Raw genomic sequence first — 18,267 nt, forward strand, 5'->3', positions numbered from 1 at the left:
AAAATTTGGTGACATTCTAATACAATAATTATAATTTAGTGCTCCATCTATTCGGTGAACTTTTTCAATGCTACTTTTGTTATTCTTAAGCTACTAAGATATTATTATGCATCAAAAGCTGGATTTATTAATATAATTATGTTAAACCTATCATTTGTCAGCCTTCTTTGTTGCAACCACTTGGACTCGCTGCGTTCTATGATAAGTATCCACGCATTGCATATAGTTGGCTTAACATAGGTTGATGGTAGGTAACTCTGTTGATGATGTCATCATCAGTTCAATAACACTCTAGACTCTACTACCTATAGAATATAAAATGCAATTTTCACTTTTTAAGAAACATATTTTATATATATATATATATATATATATATATATATATATATATATATATATATATATATATATATATATTAGAATATCAAATATCTTTTTTATAAAATTAGAATAAGTGATAAAGTTTATCGAGTTATAATATAGTGAAACACATGTACTCGCAATGTGTATCACATTCATTTAGAATAATGAATATGTATATTTAGAAAGTCATATATATAGTATTTTACAATAAGATTCTTATGAAAAATGGCATAATAACATAGGAATAATATACATAAGTTTATTTAATTCATTCACAATTTCTATAACGTTAAAATGTAACAGCTCGTTTGGTTCGTTGAAAAATATTTGATGAAAAATGGAATTTAAATTTCATGGAAAACAAATTATCAGGAAAATAGATTCCATTGTTTGGTTAGTGGAAAAGGAAGTACTGGGAATATGAATTTTGTTGTTTGGTTGGGTTTGGAAAGGTAAGAAATTATGAATATAAAGACCAATATGCCCTTAACAATAATATATATATGTGTAATTAATAAACATTGATGAGGGTAAAATAGTCCAACATTGTTATACTTTCTTCCCAAATCTTTTGGAAAACAAAATACCAATGTGTTGTTAGGATTTTGTTTTCCTTCAATTTTAAGAACTCAAATTCCAATGGAAAAGATTTTCCTTCCAACCAAACAACATAAAACAACATTTTCCTATACTTTTAGGAAAACATTTTCCATGGAATTTGACTTCCATCCAACCAAACACCCCCTAAGTATTTCGGGACGAGAAATTTTGTTTTTTTTTGCACAGTTACTTTAAATTTTGTTCCCCAAAAGATTGAATCCTTAATCCCAAGAGTCTCAATGCCTCTACCTGACAGAATATTTGGAAGGATGTAAATCATGACTCTCACGTCTCGGTTTGACAAAGCATCTGAGATGATGTAAATCATGGTTTGAACATAGAGGATATACATTTACTTAATGCGCACAAGCAGCCCTCTCACTTTGAGAGGTTGCTTTTACATTTTTGCTAGTGAGACTCGATCTCGAGTCATTATTTTCAAACTTCACCTATGTGATTAATTGAGCTGTCTATGTGGGCCAGTTGTTTTAAATTTTGTCTTGATGAAGGGAGAAATAGGAGTTTAGGATGCATTTAATTCAATTACGAAATTCCTAACCAAAATTTCGACCCATAAACATAAAATGCACAGTTGGAAGAACAAACAAAATTAAATTCATCGGTTCGGCTACCGCCAGAGGTTCTCTGCGTCGCTGGCCCCATTTCTTCATCGCTCTCTATAACACCTTCTGATTCTGCTTCACTCTCCACCGCTTCCCGGACTCCGTCGGAAAATATTCCTTCCATTTATTCGCAACTGCGTTTGCACAACGATACTACGAATTGAATACATATAAACATAGATAGAAACATATTTATACAATTATACGCGTTTTTAATCTTATAGAATTTGGGGGAGGTCGGATTGGGGAATTGAATCGGCGATCCGATGGGCGACTCCACGGCGGAGGATTTGAACTACGCGGAGGAGGTTCCTAGGCTGGTGGAGCAAGCTAAGGAGTTGCAGGACGCTGCTGGCGCCCTGATCTCCCGCACTGCTCGCGATGAAGAGTCGCTCCGCAAGCGAGCCGCCGCCCTCGATGCTCACATCCAAAGCCTTCGTAGCTCCATCCGATCTAGGAAGTTGGATTCCATACAAGCTGAAAAAGTACATGCATGTATTATTATTGTGTATTTTCTCGCTGCATGTTTCTGTTTGTATTCCAGCATTTTTATTTTTATTTTTTGGGATAATTCGAGTAATCATTAAGTGTTTTTTTTGGTTAAACATAATTATCTGTATATTTGTCGTTTAGCCATTGCTTATCTGTGTACTATCTACATATATATTTCAGTGGGAAGAGGAATTAATCAAAGCTAGGTATATATTGAGCGAAGGAGATGCGGCAGCATATCTTCCAAGCAAATCTCATGGTATTGTACTTGATGCTACATTATTGTTTATATAATAATTGAAGTGTATTCATTGATAGGTTTAGTTACTTATTGTGCTTCATACTGTGGTTGGTTACAGGGCAGTTCTTGAGGATGTTTCTGGGTCCAGTTAATGTTCGTGCTAATAGGAAGGATGTTCAGTTGAAAGTAAAAGAGGAATACAATAGTTTCAGAGTATGTCATTCACTTCATAATTTTAGGAAAATTTGTCTGCTTAAATCATTCATGGGTATAGTTTGGATGTATTGTGCTTATTGACTTTGTACTGGAAATGAGGAATTTTGAATAAGGTTTGATGTTAGACTAAATAGTGGTGTAAAAAAAAGCTGTCTTTCCACTTTCATGAAGGTTTTTTTTGGGGCTTACTGTTTCCATATTAAATGAATAAATCTTACTTGTCTTAGATATGAGTGGATGGTAATGTAATTTATATATTCGAAGTGGGTACCATGTTTTACCATGAGGGTAGCACATTATTGTTTGACAGACAATGTTGACCTATTTAGTAAGTGGTCTCATATTTGTTAGATTAACTTTATAATCTAAGAAAATGTCTTTGATGTGTTCCCTTTGAAGTGTGCCAAGCTAATGTTGATGGTTTCAGTTCTCTAATTAGCCCCCATCCCCTGGCAGTATGTTTTCAGAAGATTGTGTTCCTTTGTCCCCACGGTTTGGGCCTTGGGGCTGTGAACTAGATGACACATTACATGCAGAGTTGTAAGTAGTACTAATTATTACCATCTCTCTGAATAACAGGATCGGACAGCATATCTCTTCCTTATATTCCCATCACTGCTTCTTGGATTAAGGTCTTGGATTTGGGATGGATGTCTACCTGCATTGCCCGTCCAACTTTACCAGGTAGCATATTTGTCTTCATTTCATATTTGTTGCCACTGTTTATTCCATAAAATTAACTAGGCTGGGTGTTCCACTTTCTTCAGGCATGGTTGCTTTACCTCTATACAGGTTTAGCTTTGCGGGAGAACATTTTGAGATTGAATGGAAGTGATATTCGACCATGGTAAGTGAATATTATCTTTCTCTTGTGGAAGGTTTAGTCTTCTGATCTAAACCTCCAATTACTCTTCAACTTTTGTTCAAATGAGAGAAAAAATATTTTTATTATTTTTTCCTTGAAGTGGAAGTCTTGAACTCTGATTCTTGTTCAAGTGAAGAACACTGTGGCTGTTCTTTTGCAGGTGGATAAAGCATCACTATTGTGCTATGGCTATGGCACTTATAAGTCTTACATGGGAAATACAAAGGGAACCAAACTGTGCCCAAAAACAGGTTTTTATATATTAACATGCATTTGTTTTTGTGTTGGATTATTTACTGGTTTTTTCCCTCATTCTTTCTCTCTCACACTGTCACACACAAACTCACAAACTTATAATTAAGTGCTTACTGTAGAGAGGAGTTCAACTTTTCCTGCAATGGGCAATTATGCAAGGTGTTGCAATGCTTCTTCAAAATAGATACCAACGGCAAAGATTGTATACACGTATTGCTCTGGGCAAGGTATAGTATGGCCTCAGCTCTACAGAATAACCCATATTTCCTATGGTTTTGTACATTTTGTTGAGTTATGTAATTATAATATTGCTTTTACATTTAGATCTTTATTTTGAATAATCCTATTATTGATATCCAACTATGGGTGTTTTCTAAACAATATTTTTAGTCCCATAATTTTAAAGCTGCCTTTTCTCCAACTTAATATGAACTCTTTGCAATCTAGTCAAGATGATCATTCAGACTTTCATTTGCAGGCAAGGAGAATGGATGTTGTTTGGGGGGAAACTGCTGGGGTCAAGGGTCAGTTGTTGCTGTTATTCCCTATACTATTCATTTTGCAGGTAACTTGTTTGCGTTTGACATTTAGTAACTGAATTTCTGCTCTGAATTTATAATGGTTATGCTACCAGTGCAGTGCTTTCTTTATTGGGTATATGAAAGATGCTGTAGTGATAATGTTGGATCGAGAGGTTACCAACCTCTATGATCAATTTATCAATTTGAGTTTCGTTAACACAGTTTCAAGCAGAAACTATAACTATATCAGTGCTCATGGTTTGCTGATTCAGATTTGGATTTGGGCCTCTTGAAATAATATTTGCTCCTAATGATTAACATCTACTCCATTTTAGATGTTGGACCATCTTATTGTGCAACCCAGTTTCACTGTTCACACACACAAGTAATGTGATGCAGTTGGAGAATGAGGTTATATGTGGTTGTTTCACTACAGATCTGTAATATATAATGTGATGCGATTTCTTTGGTTTCAGGGGTTTGAAGCATATATTGGGGTCTTATTGCTTAAAACTGTTGCAATGGGCGATGTCTCTGAGTGGCAGGTAAAATAATGCTTCTAAATCACACCTGATAATTTCATGCTTAGTTTATTATATATATTTGGGTAGTGAAAATATGGGCTAGCCTGTTAAAGCCCATAGATTCTGTGGCACAACTCTGAGCAAGCCCAAATTTTGAAAATGGTTGGGCTGTGGCTTCCCCAAAAGGGGTTTGATTTGATTTGATTTGCCAACTGTATAGGTAAGTCTGAAAAGCTCAATGGTGATATAATACATTAATAGGTATGAAGAAGAATGTTGATATAATTTGTTGTTCGTTTTATCCTACTATGCCAGGTTGTTACCTGTGGGGTCCTTCTAATAGCCATGGCAGTTGGGAACTTTATTAACACTGTGGAAACCCTTGTCACAAAATCTAGAGTTAAAGCCAAGATGAAGAATAGCAAAAGCAAGCATGACTTGAATCCAGAGTCTGTAGCTAAGGCTTTGTGATTTAGTTTTGGTCAGAAGATGTTGCTGCTACATTGCTCCATTCTCCAACCTTGAGAAGAGCAGGCATCTGGTGATATCTTGCCACCCACTTGTGACTCCCAAGACAATGTTTTCTTTCTATAGTTGTATAAACATCAAAATCCATGCTGGATTAATCTTAGCCACTAGAATCTTTCTTCACATGGGATATATGTCCAAATTATGAGAATTTTGGTAATTGTTATTTGTTCTATGAAAACTTCCATTATCCATGTCATCATTTCTGTGCAAGTTTTGGTGGCTTTTGTCAGTGATTTTTGTTTTCTTTTACACTTCTTCTAGGAACTATAATACCCCAATCAACTCAGGCTCAATGCCCAAATGCCTCCAGATTTCCATTATTCCATATACAATGCTCCTCTCTCTCTCCCTCTCTAAAACTTTTGTTTCCCATTCCATAATGCACAGATTTACCCATTCGAATTGGAACAGAAAGAATGTTGTTTTGTTGGGAATTTTGAGAAGGCAGTAAATTCATAGTTGGCAGGTTAAGGTTGTTTTCATATTATTGACTTCCGCAAATTATTTAATAGGTTTGGTCATCAGACTCGAGAAAGCTAAGGTGGATAAGATTAGAAAATAAAATTCTCAATATGAAAATACTCCACACTCAAGCTTAAAGATACATATAAAGCGCCCTGCATGGGCAACATAGTTGGTCACAGTGGTGAAGTGACCCGGAATCGAGTCTCACTAGTCGCAATATGAGAGCAACTTCACTTGTGGGCAGTTCAGTTAGTCACAAGGGTGAAGTGACTCGGGATCAAGTCTCACCAACGGCACTATGAGAGCGACCTCTTAAAGTGAGGGGCTCCTATGCAGTAAGCAAAAGTTTATGTGCAGTAAGCAAAAGTCTAGCCTGTGTTCTGTTCAGCAGTATAAAGCCAATGGGTCTATATTTTCATGTTTTTTAAAGTCGATAACCAAATAAAGCCAATGGGTCTATATTTTCGTGTTTTTTAAAGTCCATAACCAAATAATGTGATACGGAGTATATATTTTATTGTAAATAATTTATGATTTTTTTTTTAATCCAAGGTATCATTAAATCTGTAAGAGAATATGCTCAGTAACATGTAAAATGATACCTGGATTCATCCGAACAGATAATAATCAAATAACATACCAGGCCAGTTATTACATTTGAGAAACTCGCCAAGGACATACGATTTTCCCAGTAAAATTCACCACTGCTGACGTCACTTCAAACTTTCACTAATTTAATCAACACTATTTATGTTCCTTAGTACCTGTTTTTTTCACACTGTGACGCGGCTGCAGTTTTCCTTCCTACTCATTCCCAGATTTTTAACTGTAAAAATGAAAGCATATCCAGCGTATATTCATAAGCTAAGACGGCTCAACATGAGTACACCCATGCAACGACAATGGAATCATTCAGGAATGGCTGCTATTTATAGCCACGGAGTTGGTGTTCATGGAGGCTGCAAGAAAGAGTAGTGAGAACTGAGAGGACAGGTTAGAGGCCATGAAGGTTGTTAATGAGTATAGAAATGTTAAGGAAGAAGGAGAAGCAGCAGGAGAGAAGAAGTGTGTGGCTCAAACACTGCCATTTCACAGGCTGCTGAGCTATGCTGATGGGCTGGACTGGACACTGATGGGTTTAGGCACCTTGGGGTCTATAGTTCATGGCCTCGCCCAGCCTGTTGGCTATCTTCTGCTTGGCAAAGCCCTCAACGCTTTCGGGGATAATATTCATGACACTGGTGCCATGGTTCAATCCCTCAAAAAGATTGTTCCTTATGTCTGGTACATGGCCTTTGCCACATTCCCTGCTGGAGTACTAGGTATATATATTTCCTACCTTTAACATGCTACTTAATCATGTTTTGACACCATCAGACTGCATGCTTGGTTTCATTAGTTCCTGCAAAAATCCTGTCATTTTTTTTGTTAGGAGGAAAATCCTCAGCCACTATATGAGGGTATGCACTAGGTAAACCCTTCCTAATAATTATAAGAAGATAAACCAGCTTAGGGCAGCCACTACCTAAGGGTCTGTCCTGGGTAAACACTACCTAGTGACCCTAGCCGGCAAAAGAGGTAAACTAGCATAGGTTGTCTATAGCTGACCGGTTCAAACCAAGAAGTCCAATAGGTTGTTCCTACTAGAAGTGGAGTTTATAATCTTAAACCAACAATCTGACCAACTTAATTGTTGTTGATGGATATATTGGAGACGTTCCCGACTCAGAGGAAAGCGGATCGAAGGAAGACTCGGGCTAGGAGTGGCCCCAAACTCGGGGCGGCCTCGGCCTAGGCCGACCCCGGCCTGGGGTGGCCACCTTGTGCGCTACATGCGCAGACACAGTCAAGGAGGTCCAACTGCCCGCCCTATTCTCATGGGGGCGGTTAGGGGAGGCTTTAGTATAAAAGAAACCATTATTGTCTTGGTTAGGACATGTTCAAATGTTCAATCATTACACGTAATCTTCCTACAACACTATCATTAATACAAGAATTGTCTCCGCGGCATATATTCTTTGTCTTTTCCCTTTTATTATTCATTTATTTATTTCTTATTATTATGGGGTTAAGTAATTTGGGCTACCGGGATTAATTTAATCCATAAGTTGTTTTGGGTACTGAAGGAGTGTTGATTTTGCATGGTGCACAGAGATAGGATGCTGGATGTATGCAAGCCAGAGACAAGTTTCGCGTCTGAGATTGGAGTTCTTCACAGCAGTCCTCAGACAGGACATTGGAACTTTTGATACTGATTTAACAACTGGGAAAATAATCATAGGAATTAGCAACCACATGTCAGTCATACAAGACACTATTGGAGAAAAGGTATACATACATTCTTGATTTCTTCAAACTTGAAAAACTCACTGCATATGAATATATGATGATCCTGTTGTTGTTGTTCATAATGTCTGATCTGATGATGCGTTTGGGATGACAGTTGGGGCATTTCTTGTCCTGCTTTGCCACATTCTTTTCGGGTGTCTTTATCGCTTTCATAGCCTGCTGGGAGGTGTCTCTGCTTGCCCTCTTGGTTGTTCCCATCATACTGTTAACTGGTGCTACTTACACTAAGAAAATGAACTCCATTTCAGTTATCAAAACCACATACCTCTCAGAAGCCACTGCAATGGTAGAACAGGTAATGTGTAAACTTTTTTTTTTTTTTCTTGATGATGAAGGAAACACGCAGCCACTACTTGAGGGTATGTCTTGGGTAAACCCCGTCTTGTGACCCTAGCCGTCAAAGGACCACAAGGAGATAAACGGTTGTCCATAACTATCCGCAACCATATACACTTGGTAAACCATGCCTTGTGATCCTAGTCGTTAAAGGAAACCAGCCTAGAATACCCATAGTTGACTGACTCAAACTAAGAAGGCTAATAAGTGACTCTTACTGGAGTAGAATTTGTAGTTTTATGGTTACTAAGACGATAGTTTGACCAACTTGACTGGGGTTGCCTAATGTTGACTGATGTTTGTAACTATAACATGTTGAAAACATGTGAAATGACTGACGTTTGGCTGTTCTGTGACAGACAATCTCCCAAATCAAAACAGTATTTGCTTTTGTTGGAGAGAAGTTGGCAGTGAGGTCATTTACAGAATGCATAGAGAGGCAATTGAAAATAAGCAAGAAAGAAGCACTGATAAAGGGGTTTGGAACAGGTATGTTTCAAGCTATAACATTCTGTTCCTGGGCTCTGATTGTTTGGGTTGGAGCCGTCGTCGTAACCGCCAAGAGAGCAAGCGGAGGAGATGTAATAGCTGCAGTTATGAGCATTCTGTTTGGAGCAATGTAAGAGCCAAACAAACAACCAACCAACCATATTTAACTGCAAACAAACAGAAACCAACCATTAAAGTAGTGTCATTTTTAAGGTTTTGTTCTTTGTTTTTGTGTTTTGTCTTGTTTTCCAGATCACTCACTTATGCTGCCCCAGACATGCAAATATTCAATCAAGCAAAAGCAGCTGGAATGGAAGTGTTTGATGTAATCCAAAGAAAGGCAACTATAAGTTCAGAAACAGAAGGGAAAACCATGGAAATTATTGATGGCAATATTGATATCTGTGATGTACATTTTGCCTATCCATCCAGGCCAGAAAAACTGGTTCTTCAGGGGTTTTCACTGTCGATTCCAGCCGGAAAAGTTGTGGCACTGGTGGGAAGTAGTGGGTGTGGCAAAAGCACTATCATCTCACTACTAATGAGATTCTATGATCCCATCAAAGGTTTGAAATCGTTCTGTCTTAACTAAAAGTTTAAACTGACAGTATATGCTCAGCGATTAGTTCTAAGTCCTAATCAAGTTCGTAACCCTCCAGGTGAGATTCTTCTTGACAACCAGAACATTAAGGATCTTGATTTGAGGTTTCTCAGGAGAAACATAGGAGTGGTTTCCCAGGAACCATCACTTTTCAGTGGCAACATCATGGACAACATCAGAGTAGGAAACATGGATGCAGATGATCAACAGATCGAACGAGCAGCAATCATGGCAAATGCTCATTCTTTCATATCCCAGCTACCAGATCAGTATCTAACCGAGGTCCGCCCGCCACATAATCGAAGGATATGTTCTGTTTCAACTAACATTTATACATATTATTATGCTCAATATGCATTACCTATAATAGAATGTGGTTTACTAATTTAGGTAGGACAAAGGGGTTTTCAGTTATCGGGTGGACAGAAGCAGAGAATCGCGATAGCAAGAGCAATCTTGAAAAACCCGCCAATTCTGTTGCTCGATGAGGCCACCAGCGCCCTCGATACAGAATCCGAGAAGCTCGTTCAAGATGCACTCGAGGCAGCAATGGAGGGAAGAACAGTCATCTTGATTGCACACAGAGTTTCAACCATTGTAAATGCAGACATGATTGTAGTTGTTGAGGATGGAAAAGTTACCCAGACAGGAAAACATCATCAGTTAATCGCTAAAAGTACATTCTACAACAGCTTATTCACCATGCAGGACATCAGCCAAGATACCGAGAAAAGGTTAAGCTTTTCATAGAGCTAAAATAAAACACTGAAATGGTTAACTTACTCTAATGGTTTATATTGCAGGGTGGGACATACTGCAGAAGAAAACGAAGCTATCGAGCAAAGGGCTCGCCTCAAAGCACACGTCTTGAAGATTCTCCAAGAAACGAGGAAGAAGAAGGAAGAAAAGACTTAGACATATTCTTCAAAATCTGGTATGACTTGCAGAGGAAAGATGTGATTAGGACTGCTATTGGCTCATTGGCAGCAGCTTTTTCGGGCATTTCCAAACCAGTTTTCGGATTCTTCATCATAACAATTGGAGTAGCATATTATGACAGTGATGCAAAGCGAAAAGTTGGATGGTACTCGGTCATCTTTGCTTCGATAGGACTTCTTTCATGGTTCACCAATACTTTGCAGCATTACTTATATGGAGTAGTTGGAGAGAAAGCCATGACAAACCTCAGAAATTCTTTGTACTCAGGTATCATTTTCCCTTTTTTTTTTTTCCCTTTCTGAGTGTTAAGAGTCCCACATTGAAAATATAAGAAAGAACATATGGATTTATAACTAGCTAATTGATTAGATTCAGTCTTTTAGTGTGATTTGGCCCATGTGCATTATAGCTCAGTTGAGTGACCATAGTCAAGATGAAAACTTATCGAAATTGTATCATGCAGCCACACTCCAGAATGAGTTAGCTTGGTTTGAGAGGCCAGAAAACAATGTGGGATCATTGACATCAAGGATTGTGAATGAAACATCAACGGTCAAGATCATAATCTCGGACCGAATGTCTGTTATAGTCCAATGCATCTCGTCCATAGTGATTGCAACGACTGTGAGCATGATAGTCGATTGGAGAATGGGGCTGGTAGCGTGGGCGGTGATGCCATGCCACTTCATTGGCGGCCTGATTCAAGCCAAGTCGGCTAAAGGCTTCTCGGGTGACACTACTGCAGCACATTCTGAAGTCGTTAGCCTCGCTTCAGAATCTGCAGCCAACATCAAAACAGTCGTGTCATTTTGCCACGAGGAGCACGTGGTTAACAAGGCCAGAGTGGCGTTGCAGCCACAGCTGCATAGAAGCAGGAAAGAGAGCATCAAATTCGGGATCATTCAAGGCACGTCTCTTTGCCTGTGGAATATCGCCCACGCTGTTGCCTTATGGTACACGACGTTGCTAGTACAAAGACACCAATCCAGCTTTCTGAATGCCATAAGATCATACCAAATATTCTCCCTCACAGTGCCCTCCATCACAGAATTGTGGACACTCATACCCACCGTTTTATCAGCCATTGGCATTCTAAAACCCGTGTTCCAAACGCTTGACAGGTGCACACGGATCGAACCAGACAAACCCGAAGAATCGTTGTCAGAGAGCATAGAAGGGGAAGTCGAGTTTAAAACCATCAAGTTCCATTACCCATCAAGACCAGAAGTAATGGTACTTAACGGATTCAACCTTAGAATCGAGGCTGGAATGAAGGTGGCCCTGGTTGGGCCAAGCGGGGCTGGGAAGTCTTCCGTTATCGCCCTTCTCCTTAGATTTTACGATGTCGATGAAGGAAAGGTTCTGATTGATGGAAAAGATGTAAGAGATTACAATCTCAGAAAGTTAAGGGCTCAGATTGGTTTGGTTCAACAGGAGCCACTTCTGTTCTGCTGCTCCATCAGAGAGAACATCTGTTATGGGAGCGAAAGAGCTTCTGAAGCAGAGATAATAGAGGTCTCAAAAGCAGCAAACATACACACATTTATAAGCAATTTGCCCGAAGGATACGATACTGTTGTAGGGGAAAAAGGGTCCCAGCTTTCTGGAGGACAAAAGCAGAGAATAGCCATAGCAAGAGCATTGCTTAAAAGGCCCGCAATAATGCTACTAGACGAAGCTACAAGCGCCCTAGATTCAGGATCCGAAAGAGCTGTGGTGAGTGCACTGGAATCATTACAGCAGCATCACAAGTTTGGTCGATCATCGCCTTCCAAAATGACACAGATCACGGTGGCACACCGGCTATCCACTGTAGTTAACTCAGACATCATAGTTGTTATGGACAAAGGTTGTGTTGTAGAAATGGGAAGCCACTCAACCCTCACCTCACAACCTGATGGTGTCTATTCCAGACTTGTTAGTCTGCAAAGCATGAAAGATCACTAACATACACAGTTACACGAAGGTGCAATTTTATATGTATATATATATATATATATATTATACATACTTGTGTAGGTAATCAGCACCACATTATGAATCCTTTGGCCCTCTAAGCGTCTACCCAACAATATGTTCCTTTGTTGGTGTATTTGAATTATGGGTATAATAGACAGTTCAATAATAACAGATACTGCATTGTAACAGAGTCAGTAGTACTAAAAAAAAAAAAAGAAGACAGTTCAGAAGCTTTGGTACAATGATCTTACAAGAAGTCATAAAACAATTCAAATAATTCCATTCAGTAGTTGTTGATGTCAGCAAATTGCAGAGTACAAAGGTCACCAGTTTTGCTATGACTACTTTTCATTGTCAGGTATGTACACAGTTTGGTTAATCTATATATCCAATTACAGTAAGAATCAAGAGCACCATTTTAGCCAAAACCTTATATAAAAAAATCTTGTCTGGTAATCTCCATTAGGAGCTCACATGGCCAAATGGAATAACTCAGCAGGCTAAGAATCAATAATCTGCCTTGCGGACCGACTGAGTTGCACTCTTGGAAAGAAGAAGATCCTTTAATTCTTTGTAAGCTCTGAGATCCTCCATTGCATCTGAAATCTTTCGAGGAGCAGAAAACCCGGAAGAAGTACCAATTTCTCCCTCCGGATCGATTTTCACAGAAGATGGGGAATAACAGCTAGAATCTTGGCGTAATGGAGGAGCTGTCTTCAGCATCTGAATAACCGCACCAACAGCAGCATCTTGAGATTTTCTGGTTCCTAGGAATGCTTGTGAAGGAGATTCTGAGTCCTTCTTTGCATTGAGGTTTTGACTGCATAACAGGAAGGAAAATGCTCTAAGTTGGAAACAAATTGAAATGCAGCGTAGTAAGATGCACAAAAAGCATGTAGTCTTGAAATCAACCACCCTTCCAAACAACATGCCTATTTAGGAGTTGCTAGCACTTGTACCAAAACCATCACTTTTCACATATAAGGAGCTTGATCCACAATAGGCTTCCCATTCATGAAAGATAACCAAATCACAAAGGTTCACATATTTGCACATTATTAATGGGCAAGGGGGATACAAACAAGGTCATAAACTTATGAGACAACATATAGGAGAATACATACATACATACATACATACATACATATATATATATATATATATATATATATATATATATATATATATATAGAGAGAGAGAGAGAGAGGAAAAGTACCTGGCTTGGGAATCAACATCATCGACAACAAATGGACAAGAAAAATCATAGTCATCCAAGTCGTCTGGGAAAGATAATCTACTAGAACTCCTAGAGAATCCAATACGTGGTGAACCACTTGAAGAATGCAAACCAGAGAAACGTCCTGAATCATCTTTGGCATCTCTTAACACCTGGCCATAGGCTTACAAATGAAAATTTGCACCAGGCACAGTACTAATATTGGAATAGTATAAGTAAACAAGTAGGTTCAAAAACAATAAAAGCCAAGAATAATTTTCAGAATGCAGACCTACCTTCAGACCCAGGTTTGCAGTCCCAGAACTTGACTCTCCAGCCCTTGTTGAATCTGATTTCTTTAATGACCTGATTCCAGTAGGGAATTCATGATGTGAGGAATCATGCTTTATGCTTCTGGGGGATTGAGGTGGAAGTGAGTGCCTGTTTGGGTCAGAAAAGTTAGGAGAAGGGAATCCAGAGTTTCTGCTAGCCATTGGGTGTGGGATATTGACAGGGGAAGTTTCTGAAGACAACCGAGACAATGCAGGATTTCCATGTGAGACGTGTGTAGGAGGGGACAGTGATGGAGATGGAGATGCTGAGAATGGTGGTGAAAGCTGGTAATCTTCAGAGCTTATTGTTCTATGGTGAGTGGGAAATCTGGAGTTTGATATCCTTCTGCCATGTACATTAACAGGTGGAGATGATAGGTCATATGGTGAGCGATACAGAGGTGGAGATCCTAGACTTTGTTCATTCTGAGCTAAAGAGGGCCCCTTGTGGAGGCCACTTGTCCAACTATGGGGACGCTGAAATGGTCCTGAGGCAGATGATTGTGACCGTCTTAGTGGATATGATGTAGCACGGACACCCTTCTCTGATGAAGTGGAAGGAAATGACCTCATAGGATCAGCGAGAGGACTACCAACATAATCTGTAATAATCTCTGGAGGAAAACATGCAGAAGTCTCCAGGTTGAAGTCAGAGAGATTTTCACGATATGTCAAAGATAAAGAAAAACAACCATGTTGAGCATCAACGGGAATAAAAGAATAATGTTTTATCAACGGTTCCTCCGCCCTAGAGAATGGAACAGAAAACGAAGAGACCTTGTAATTAAGATCAAAATCACAACTCTGAGAAGAAGATAGTTTCCGGAAGGCCTTATAAGCTGGAAGGAGCCTTGTCATTGAATAAAGGGACCGTAAAAGTATAATTAGTTTCTTGTATGTTTTCTTGTAAGAAGAATCACCGACTTGAGGAGGCAAACTCCTCGGATGCTCATATTGAACAACCCACCTCTCTATAACAGTTTCTGTGAATGTATCCCCTAATGTGGTACCTGAATACTGCTTTGCTGAAGAATTGGCCTTGTCTTGAACAAGTATAATATCAATAATCATAGGCTCCATCAAATTTCTATGCCAAAAATTCAAATTATCAAGAGCGGCAGGACGATCTCCCAACACTATATTGAACCACTTGTCACTCTTTTTCACTTCCCTGGTATGTCCATAAGATCGGATAGAAGGAACAGGAACCCTCGAATCCAATATTATATGCAAACTCTTCAAAAGAAACTGAGAAAGAATCTGCTCAAATCTTCCATACTCACCCTGAGGATTTCCATGTAAATCCATTCCCACATACAAAACAGATACCAACCTTATCTTCTTTCCTCAAACATGTCCAACCTTCTTATCAAAAACCCTACTTCTAAGTTCTAACCACTGCAAAACACATCAATCTCCATAGAGAATCCTAAGATTCTCTAATTTCCCAAACACAATCTGAAACAAAAACAGCTAATCTGATAAACATAATATATTTAATCCTTAGCAATAAAACTATACAAATACACATGAAAATTACCCAAAACAACAGCACAAATTATTCCATATCACTCATTCACTCTAAAATCCCATACTTTCCATGTACACATACAAAAATTCACTACATAACATGAAAACACAGCAAGTGTGAGCTCGATGCTAGAAAGGACGAGCTCGAAAGCTCGAAATTCACTACTACACACGAATAACCCAGAAAAAAACAGATCAAAACAACAATAAGCTCGAGAACATAGATCAAGATTCAATATTCAAAAAACAGAACCTTGAACTGGATCGGATAAGAAGCTGGGAATCATAAGAGTAAAGAATGATAGAGACGACTTACTTGGAAGTAAAAGAAAAGCAGGAGAAAAAGAGATTGCGTGGAGCGCCGAGAGAAGAAGGTGAAAGCCTTTGGCCAGCCGGAGAGGAAGAGAGAGAGAGAGAGGGGAATAATAATACTTAAATAAATAGTTAATTACGATAATTAATTAGCATTGGTCGAGAAGATGAAATGAGTAATGGATATGTATTAGTGGGTTTAGCTTTATGCGAAGGCGCGCTGCGGAAGAGAATGAATTTGCAGCATTATACCTTCATACGTTTATCATTTTTTAAAATAGTATAATCCTATGGAAAAAGGTATAAATAAATCATCAAAATTTATCTAAAAGTGTAATTAAATATTCAAACATTAAAAAATGTAATTAAACATTTGAACTTATCATTTTGAATTTTGATACATTTAACCTCAAATGATTGGTTGTTCACCTGAAACACCCGGTCATTAAGTTTCGGTCCATCATTCCAGCGATCATTGAACATCAAGCTAACCGCGTCTTAAAATTCTTTTCTCCGGTTGTCTTCTCCAATGGGGAATACAATCACCTGGTCATCTTCTCCCATCCCCGGGCCCCTCGTCTTTCGTCTTCTCCAGAACGACCGGCGAAGGTGATGATCGTTTTTCTTGCGAAGGTAACAGTCGAAATTTTTTTATTTTTTAAAATTTTAATTAAGTGATTTAGGGCATTGAATAACCGGTAACTTATTAGTTACCAGTACACATGATTTATTTGATATATTTGGATAAGTTTAAATGTTTAATTTAATTTTTTTTTTATATTGTTGAAATTCACACACACACACACACACACACACACACACACACACACACACACATATATATATATATATATATATATATATATATATATATATATATATATATATATATATATATATATATATATATATATATATATATCTAAAAACATAATAAGTGTCAATACAAGTTATGTCCTTGATTTTTGTCCATTTTTTATATGCTAATAAATATATACATCTTGCTTTGATTGTTGTACATTTAATTTGTATTGGACAAAAATACCCTTACACCGTTATAACACCGTTAGTATTTAATATATCCACCAATCTTACCATAGACCTACATCTATCATATCTTTTTCCTATTTTTAGTTATCATTTTATTGAAATTATCATATAACAATTAATTTAATTATAAATTATATTTTAATTAAATATTTATATGAATATTAAATTTTAATTATAAATAATATGTATATACATTATTTGTGTATACATATCAATATATCATATATGTGGGTGTTAGCTTAGTATTATTTGTAAATTATATATATATATATATATATATATATATATATATATATATATATATATATATTTGGTCACTTTAAGGAATTGTGAAACATAATTTTAACTAATTTTTTAAATTTTGTTACTTAACAATATTTTAATATTGGGCATAAGTTTTCGCGCATCGCGCGTACAAAATGCTAGTATATATATATATATATATGTGTGTGTGTGTATGTGTGTATGTGTATGTGTGTGTGTGTGTGTGTATGTGTGTGTGTGTATGTGTGCGCACGCGCGCATAACATTGATTTACAATAATATCAAATATTAAAAATATAAAGTGACATGACACATTTTATAATTTTATAAAATGTATAAAATCTTTTACCATTCTTAATATTTAAAGTTATTGAAGTTAGAATATATAATAGGCCACCAAGACCACCAAGACTATGTGATCTAATGGTACCATGGTTGGATATCCATTTGAAAGATTGTGAGTTCAAGCCATATTACATTGTAATAGAGTCAGTAGCATTCCAAATTAAATTTTAATGATCAATCTATCATGCACTGAATGCACAATATTTGTGCAACCGAACCTAGACATACTCAAACAAAATACTATCATGCACTGAATGCACAATATTCGTGCAACCGAACCTAGACATACTCAAACAAAATACTTTAATCAATTAGGCTAGGATATGTATGATCATCCGAAACATGCGCTCGTGGTGATAATAAATGACTCAATTCAAAAAAGGTAAGTATTCATATATTAGATTGTATAAGTTATATTATGGCACTACCTTTCCTTTCATTTGTTGAAGTTAAAAGACAAATCATTAAAGTGTATAAATAACGAGTTTTAACACTCAATAAACATGTAATCCGTTACAAACATATTAACACTCTAATTGTTTGTAATCAAATTACTTATTTGTAATTCTAAATTATTTGCACAATATATATTAATATACAACTAAAAAATTTATAGTTTGCTATAGTTAAGAATCTTAAGATCACCTTGTTAAATAAAATCTTCATTACAAAAAAAAACAAAAAAACAAAAAAAAAAAAAAAACAAAACAAAATTGCATATGTTACTTCTAAATAAGGCCTACGAAATAGGATTCACAATCTAGTACCAATCAAAAGCATTTTCCTTTTTTTTTTTTGGATCGGTAGTTCATGTTACTCCGCTAACTCCTCACAACACGACACGTGTT

General features: G+C 37.3%; 2 protein-coding genes and 1 pseudogene across 4 annotated transcripts; 2 read left to right on the plus strand and 1 right to left on the minus strand.

Annotated features, from left to right (window-relative positions):
* Positions 1-1,565: 1,565 nt before the first annotated feature.
* LOC109146564 (transmembrane protein 120 homolog) lies at positions 1,566-5,461 on the plus strand. Its single transcript, XM_019294229.1, has 10 exons — positions 1,566-2,071; positions 2,259-2,337; positions 2,438-2,532; positions 3,115-3,219; positions 3,303-3,382; positions 3,561-3,651; positions 3,775-3,882; positions 4,134-4,220; positions 4,653-4,721; positions 5,016-5,461. Exons 1-10 carry the CDS (start codon positions 1,853-1,855, stop codon positions 5,169-5,171), a joined length of 1,089 nt encoding a protein of 362 aa, XP_019149774.1. The 5' UTR covers positions 1,566-1,852; the 3' UTR covers positions 5,172-5,461.
* Positions 5,462-6,671: 1,210 nt separating this feature from the next.
* Positions 6,672-12,521, plus strand: LOC109146528 (annotated as a pseudogene).
* Positions 12,522-12,626: 105 nt separating this feature from the next.
* Positions 12,627-15,930, minus strand: LOC109146527 (autophagy-related protein 13a-like). Of its 3 annotated transcripts, XR_002048459.1 has the most exons (5): positions 15,765-15,930; positions 13,883-15,376; positions 13,587-13,759; positions 13,285-13,373; positions 13,098-13,189 (listed from the first exon to the last, which is right to left on the minus strand). XR_002048459.1 is itself a non-coding variant. In XM_019294193.1 (4 exons), the coding sequence occupies exons 2-4, from the start codon at positions 15,224-15,226 to the stop codon at positions 12,877-12,879; spliced, it is 1,830 nt and encodes a 609-aa protein (XP_019149738.1). In that variant the 5' UTR covers positions 15,227-15,391; positions 15,765-15,930; the 3' UTR covers positions 12,627-12,876. The 3 variants fall into 3 exon arrangements, 2 of the variants coding, with proteins under 2 accessions (XP_019149738.1, XP_019149737.1); XM_019294193.1 differs by lacking the exon at positions 13,285-13,373 and having other exon boundaries at positions 12,627-13,189; positions 13,883-15,391; XM_019294192.1 differs by lacking the exon at positions 13,285-13,373 and having other exon boundaries at positions 12,627-13,189; positions 15,765-15,928.
* Between the last annotated feature and the right edge of the window lie 2,337 nt (positions 15,931-18,267).

The sequence above is a fragment of the Ipomoea nil genome, unplaced genomic scaffold, assembly GCF_001879475.1.
Source record: "Ipomoea nil cultivar Tokyo-kokei standard unplaced genomic scaffold, Asagao_1.1 scaffold1932, whole genome shotgun sequence".
In the NCBI taxonomy this organism is placed as follows: Eukaryota; Viridiplantae; Streptophyta; class Magnoliopsida; order Solanales; family Convolvulaceae; genus Ipomoea; species Ipomoea nil.